This window comes from Austrofundulus limnaeus, unplaced genomic scaffold (genome assembly GCF_001266775.1).
Source record: "Austrofundulus limnaeus strain Quisiro unplaced genomic scaffold, Austrofundulus_limnaeus-1.0 Scaffold1002, whole genome shotgun sequence".
In the NCBI taxonomy this organism is placed as follows: domain Eukaryota; kingdom Metazoa; phylum Chordata; class Actinopteri; order Cyprinodontiformes; family Rivulidae; genus Austrofundulus; species Austrofundulus limnaeus.
In genome coordinates, this window is record NW_013953404.1 from 1 (window position 1) to 7523 (window position 7523).

The following is a 7523-nucleotide window of genomic DNA, read 5'->3' on the forward strand; positions in this document are numbered from 1 at the left end:
GTGTTGATGAACTCATGATGTTTGACTCGTTTACCTGTTCCTCTGACGGCTGCAGCTTTACTAACTTTTAAAACATTTTAAAACATTTTAAAACATTTAAAAACATTTAAATAAATTAAAAACATCAAAACCTTTTAAAAACACGTCCATCATTTTTTATTGTCCCTCCTGTGTTTCTGTACAATAAACACACGAGCTAACGTCCAGGTCTTAATGTTTTATGAACATTAATAATTGTGTGTTTTAATCAAACAAATATTTAACGAGCTGAAACTCGTTAAGGACGTTCAGATGATGTCATCAAAGTCTCACTATCGTCCCTCTGCAGCTGTCCTCCATGAAGGACACYATTGTCCACGTCCAATCAGATCGAAGCTTCTACATCAGCGTCCAGAACCAGCTGCTGCCAGAAACACACCGAGTCTACGAAGCGCACACTCCCCGAGTGTCTCACCTGAGCCAGGTAACGCAGCAGGCCTGGCTCCGCCCACCTGCTTCTTTTTGTTCTTAAAGCGGTCCTGTGGTTCATCACAGCTGAACTCAACAGTTACAGGTTGTTTCCATGGTGATGACCCCCATGTGTGTGTGTGTGTGTGTGTGTGTGTGTCTCAGCTGGTGTCGCTGCTACTCTGTCTGGAGAAGCTGGTCGTCTGCAGAGGCTTTAGAGTTGGATCCTCCACCTGTCGCCAACAGGTAAGATCAGCCGCSTGTCACCTGCTGGTGGCTCCGCCTCTTTCTACCTGTCTGCCCTGCCTACTGGAGGAGGAGGAGTCAGAGGAGTCCGAGGACGAGGAGGAGAGTGAGGAAGATGAGACCATGATGACAGAGAGCTGACCTGAGGAGGTCTTCACACTTCAAACTTGAGTTTGTTAGAAAAGTGCCTCGACTATAAACCTGTACAGGTGAAGCCACGCCCACACCTGTTCTGATCCCAGGACTGGACAGCTTAGTGTTTTCTCACCTGGAGACAGTGTTGCAGCAGCAGGACTTAATGCAGTCTTTTAGTCCAGATGTTTCTACCTCAGTGTGTTTTTGAAGACGCAGCTGGCTCACACACCTGCTCTCACCTGGTCGGGGCAGGTGAACACGCCTTCCTGCTTTATTCAATAACAAGCTTTAAAGTGTCTGTGACATGCATATTCTTCAAAGGCAAAAAGTCATAGAAAACATTTTATATTTAAAAATAACACACAAAATCTAACCCATTTTATCCCATAACTGCATGTTTTCCTTTGAATTTGACTCAAAGTGAAACAGGAAGTGACATCACAGGGGAACTCTAACAAATAAAACTCTCTGCTCTTTGTTTATTGAAACAATATTTGAACTCTGACTCTTCATCTCTCTGATAGACTTAAAATAATCTTAAACATCAGATTCTTCTCTACAGTCTGTTAGCTGTTAGCTGTTAGCATCGCTCTGTTTACCTGCAGACATTCCCCTCTGACATCACTTCCTGTTTCTTCTCGGGCAAATATCTCAACAACAGTTCATCTCAGTGACATGAAATTTATTTTGCAATATTTTATCAATGTCCTCTTTCTAAAAAAGCATTAAAATATATTACAAAAATCTGACGTCACAGGCCCTTTAAAGTGAAGCAGATGAAGCACAGCTCTGTGTCCATTCAAAGTTCAAGCTCCTGAATGTTTAGCTTTTATTAAAGAGAGTTTTGTATTTTATATTTTTGATGTTTTAATAAATGAGACTTTTTTAAAGAAGTTGTTTCTTTATGTCGTCTTTCTTGAGTTTCAGCTGCAGGAGGACCTGAAGGTCCACCTCTAACGCAGATGTAGATGTAGCTCACTGACAGCTCACTAACTGGAGGTTCCTGGTTTGAGTCCCGGTTGTGGCAAACGTATAATTTTTATATTTTTATTTTACAAATAGTTAATTCTTTTTTCATGTTTTCTAAGTCAGTAAACATGTTACATGTAAAAGGGAAATATTGGTGTAAACAGTTGTAAGAAAAATTACAAGATGGCTCCAAAATATTTTCAAACTTAGAATTTTTGAACTCTAAAAAAGGGAAAATTTTAATAAAAGGAGTAAAAACAGCCTTTCCCCTTGAAACAGTAGTAAACCCCCATAACATTATTTAACATTTATCATCTTTTTTTAAACTTTTTTTATTTTTGTAGACGTTTGGTTAACTTATGACGAGCTGTGAGGGAAAATCAATCAGTCATTAAATGGTTTTGGGGAGTTTTCAAACACTCCTACAGTCACTTTGACATCTGTCAATCAAAGTTGTAAAGTAACTAAGTACAAATACTTTGTTACTGTACTTAAGTATAAATTTTGGGTATCTGTACTTTACTTGAGTAATTATTTTTCAGCCTACTTTTTACTTTTACTCCTCACATTTTCACACAATTATCTGTACTTTCTATTCCTTACATTTTTAAAAAGGTAAGAAGTAGAAAGTCGTTACTTTTAGTTTGTTTTTGCTTGTTTTCATTCAGCTTGTTATTAAAAGTATTACTGTAAAGATAAACTGTGCCTCCTGGACAGAGTGAATCTAACTGTGGTTGAATGAGACATTTAAACATAGATATATGATTTTGGCACCATATTAGTTTGTAGATAACCCATCAGAGCTGCACAACACAAATCATGTCTCACTCCAGCAGGACAGACGTATGTAGCCTGAAGATGTATGAGATACATACATATAAATATATACAGTATATACCTGAAACAGCTACATTAGTGCATCCTAATTTTTTATATTAATATTTTAATAGTCATTTATAAAAAAAATGGTTTTTTGGGGGGGAGGCCACCTCCCAATAAATATCATTTTGAAAAAATCTAACCACTCATTTTTAAATCAATAGTTCTATTTACATTTTATGTCAGAAATTTGATTTACTTTTTTACTCAAGTGATATTCTTAGAAGAAATTTTACCTTTTACCAAAGTAATTTTATGATAAGACACTTGTACTTTTACTCAAGTATCACTTTGTGGTACTTTATAACACTGCTGTCAATCAAACCAGCCTGAAGTTCTTCATGAGGAGAGGACGGGTGAACAGCGCCCCCACAGTCCCGCTGGTCAAACCGTGCATTACATCTGCAGACAATGAATGAGGAAACTTCTGGAAACTTCACGACCAGCTGTGCTTCTAGAAAACAGAAATATATGTTTGACCCAACCAGGAGTCGAACCAGGATCCTCCAGTTTTCAAGCTGTCAGGGATTTACACCGCTGAACATGGCTGATTTTAAAATAATTTATTATTATTATTATTATTATTATTATTATTATAAATAAATAAATTAATTATTTTTTTGTAGTATTAGTACCAAACACGCAACTCAATGCAACACTGCAGAGAAATTCAAACCTTCGTGGCTCCGCCCACCTTCCTTCAGTTTATCCAATCAGCGTTCAGGATGAGCTGGCACTGAAACACCGGAAGTGTTTACATCGCAAGGCTAAGCTAACAAGCTAATCGATCTGTGTCCCGTTTTATCAGCACCGGAGCTCCAGAACTGGTTCTGTTCGTCAGCGAGCCGCACTGTGGTTCTGTAAGGTGAGTCCGAACCGTCTGCTGAACGGGTTCTGTTCTTTCTCACACTGTGACTGACTGGGCTCAGCGGTTCTGATGAACCGAGCCTGATGAATTAATTAGATCAGGTCCAGAACACAAACTGAAGTTCGACAACACGTTCCAGAGAATAGACGGAGCCCCAGTCAGCTCTCAGTGAAACTGACGTCACCTGGCTTCGTCTAAATCCTGTTAAATCTGAAGTTAGACGGTTTGTTGTGACGTTCAGGATTATTCTGCTGAGCAGGCCCGGTGCTGCTGGGTCCAGAGTCCACTGAGCTGCCACACCTCCCAGAACCTGGGCCTGAGCTGCCGGAACCAGGGCCTGAAACCTCCCAGAACCTGAGCCTGAAACCACCCAGAACCTGGGCCTGAAACCTCCCAGAACCTGAGCCTGAAACCTCCCAGAACCTGAGCCTGAAACCTCCCAGAACCTGGGCCTGAAACCTCCCAGAACCTGGTCCTGAAACCTCCCAGAACCTGGTCCTGAAACCTCCCAGAACCTGGGCCTGAAACCTCCCAGAACCTGGGCCTGAGAGGTGTCAGAACTATAGAGGTGATGGACCCAAGACAGAACCATACAGACTGAAACGGGCCCAGGACCCTATTTAGTGAAATCTGTTTTGTTCTCTGGTGGAAATGTCTGCATCCTTGTAGTTAGGTGGTCCTTACAGGTTCTGACCCACCTGTAAAGACCACCTCCATCTGTGTCATAGACCAGACCACCTCTGATGTGGTCCAACMGTTCTGATGGATCACACTGAAGGTTCTGGTCAGCTGACCTGTTTAAAGTTCTCTGAGTTCCTATTGGCTCAGTGAGCTGTCAATCAAAGAGGCAGGGTTCTGGTTGGACCTGAGTCTGGTGGTCCTGAGTCTGGTGGTCCTGAGTCTGGTGGTCTTGAGTCTGGTGGTCCTGAGTCTGGTGGTCTTGAGTCTGGTGGTCCTGAGTCTGGTGGTCTTGAGTCTGGTGGTCCTGAGTCTGGTGGTCTTGTGTCTCCAGGAGTCGTGATGAGTCTTCAGTGGACGGCGGTCGCCACCTTCCTCTACATCGAGGTCTTCCTCGTTCTCCTGCTCTGCATCCCCTTCATCTCCCCCAAGAGGTGAGTCCACCTGTCCTGTCAGGACCTGAACCTGGTCCGGTCTTTATCAGGGTCTGAACTGGTTCTAATCAAAACCACAACAGATTCTGGATCATTTAAAGGTCAGAGTGAAAAACTGGATCCAGACCAGGAGGTCCTCTGTAGATCACAGGTTCTGGATCTGAGTTCATCTGTCTGACAGCTGAGGCTTGGACCACACTGGGTCCAACAGAACCCTGATCCAGAACCCAGCAGCTGGTCTACAACAGAACGGGTCAAAAAGAGGAGACTTGAGGTTCTGCAGTGGTTCAGAGTCCAGAAACAGAACCTGCTGATCTGAAGGGTTCTGCTGGTTCTGTTCTGATCCAACCTGGTTTCTTTCATCTTYAGTCTGATCCTTTATTTTCTGCCTGAAGAACTCTGTTTGGTTTTCAGATGGAGCAGGATCTTCAAGTCCCGTGTGGTCCAGACCATCGCTCTGTACGGGAACACCTGGTTCATGGTGGCCATCGCCATCCTCGTCTTCCTCCTCATCGGTACGTCTGACAGGAAGTCCTTTAGAGTCACTTCCTGCTGCGCTCCTGAACACCTCAGGATTTATTTTACAGCCTCAAACTGAAGGAGGTCCTCTAAAACCTGCAGACCTGGTCCTCCTCAGGTCCTCTAAAACCTGCAGACCTGGTCCTCCTCAGGTCCTCTAAAACCTGCAGACCTGGTCCTCCTCAGGTCCAGATCTTTAGACTCAGTCTGTTAAATCAAAGTTTCAGTCTTTATCCTGACTGACAGATGGACTCTGTGTGTGTGTGTGTGTGTGTGTGTGTGTGTGTGTGTGTTTGTGTGTGTGTGTAGATGCGTTCCGTGAGGTCAGGAAGTACAGCGTCACAGACAAGGTGGACGTGACCAACAACCCGACGGCCATCGAGCACATCCACATGAAGCTGTTCAGAGCTCAGAGGAACGAGTACATCGCCGGCTTCGCCCTGCTGCTCTGCCTGTGAGTGTCCCGAACCTGGTCAGGTCCAGACCTGACCCGGTCACATCAGTGGTCCTGGCTTCATTTCCTTTAGTTTTTATGACTCGGTTCTAAAAAGGTTGTTGTTTTTGTTCTGGCCAGCAGGGGGCAGCATCTGCTCTATTATTCATGCTTCCTCCCTCTGTTTGTTTGTTTGTTTGTTTGTTTGTTTGTTAGTTTTTATGACTCGGCTCTTAAAGGTTTAACATGTAAGAATGAGTGTTGTGTTTGTTGTTCCGGCCAGCAGGGGGCAGCAGCTGCTCGGTGACTCCCTCATGTGAAGCTGCAGCTGCTGTGACAGGAGGTCCAACAGGAAGTGCTGCAGTATTTAAAGCGGGCCTGTTGGACTTCTTGTGACCCAGGCCTGTGATTCAGGGTTTCCAGTCTGAGCCAAGAAGAAGAAGAAGAACTGCAGCACAAGTTTGAGGAACACACTCTGCAGCTGCTCCGATTATTTCAGGCCTGGGATGTAGCTGACGCCCATATTTGGACCTGACATGTGGGAGGGGCCTGATTCCTCCTGGAAACGGTCCGGTTCTGGTTGTAAACCGGTTCAGGTTGCCAGTTCTTAGACTGAAACCGAACGATCCCCCGCTGACCGAAAACTATTTCAGACGTGTCAGAGAGGCAGCTTGTTTACCTGGACCCATCACAGCACCAAACACAAATCCATCCGCCTCATAAAGTAGTCCCTGACCTGTTCACCTCCTCTTTACGGTTCAAATAGAACCACTGAAGAAATGAAGTGAGGTTTAAAACCTGCTGCAGACTGACAGGAAACACTCACCGTCCACTTCATCAGCTCTACCTAACTGCTCCTTCCACTAACATCAGATCAGCCAATCACAYGGCAGCAGCTCATTTAGACGCTGCAGTTCAAACCAGTTCACCTGAACAATAAACAAACTGGTCCCATCAGATCAGACAGATTCAAGGTTTGATTAAAACTTGGTTTGACCTGTGGCCTGACTTCAGCTGCTGCTGGGTCTGGGTCTGGGTCTGGTTCCGGGTCTGGGTCTGGGTCTGGTGCAACTTGTCTATATTTGGAGGTTGTGTGTCAGCTGACACGTGTTGTTGGTTCTGGTTCTGGTGCAGCTCGTGTTGCTGGTTAAAAATAGCAGCAGTAATAAAGCGGAGCTTCCAGAGAGTCCCTGAATGCATCACGGGGCAGATATTACTGCTCACAGCTCAGGTGTCACATGACGCTGGAGGCAATGAGCTCACCTGCTCAGTCACCCTGTCAGGGCGCAGGGAGGGTGGGCAGGTGGGCCRGGGGCGATGTGCATCCTTCAGACCAGAGGGGGCGGAGCTTAATTTGGTTAAAGTGCTTCCTGCTGCAGATTTACAGGTCTGCTCAGTCTGAGGGCCACCTGCTGTCTGACCACGCCCCCTCACATATTTACTGCAGGTCCTGACCACGCCCCCTCACATATTTACTGCAGGTCCTGACCACGCCCCCTCACATATTTACTGCAGGTCCTGACCACGCCCCTGACCTTGTTGTCCTGGTCCTTTTGTGCGTCACTCAGTGTGTTTTTCAGAGGAAAACTCTCCTCAGAGCTGAGAGTCAACAAGAAACCACAAACTGTTCCTGCTGCAGACACACAACTGCCCCTTTGTCTGCTGCAGGACTGGACCTGTCCTCAGACTGGACCTGTCCTCAGACTGGACCTGTCCTCAGACTGGACCTGTCCTCAGACTGGACCTGTCCTCAGGCTGGACCTGTCCTCAGGCTGGACCTGTCCTCAGACTGGACCTGTCCTCAGACTGGACCTGTCCTCAGGCTGGACCTGTCCTCAGGCTGGACCTGTCCTCAGACTGGACCTGTCCTCAGACTGGACCTGTCCTCAGGCTGAGACACACTGAGGGACAACAG

The 7523-nt window shown here is 45.5% G+C and overlaps 2 protein-coding genes across 2 annotated transcripts in view; both read left to right on the forward strand.

The window, feature by feature from the left end:
- Window positions 1-328: 328 nt before the first annotated feature.
- On the forward strand, window positions 329-1292 carry LOC106533701 (uncharacterized; the record flags this gene model as incomplete). The annotated part of the gene is given in 2 exon segments (XM_014030124.1): window positions 329-463; window positions 613-1292. Coding segments are annotated over 2 exon segments (357 nt in total), but the record flags the coding sequence as incomplete, so codon positions are not given.
- Window positions 1293-3420: 2128 nt separating this feature from the next.
- The window catches only part of bcap31 (B cell receptor associated protein 31), a gene marked incomplete in the record, with an annotated part of 7837 nt that continues 3734 nt past the window's right edge, over window positions 3421-7523 (forward strand). The window contains 4 exon segments of the mRNA XM_014030123.1: window positions 3421-3541; window positions 4557-4656; window positions 5071-5171; window positions 5485-5629. Of these exon segments, the coding sequence (XP_013885577.1) occupies window positions 4565-4656; window positions 5071-5171; window positions 5485-5629 (338 nt within the window).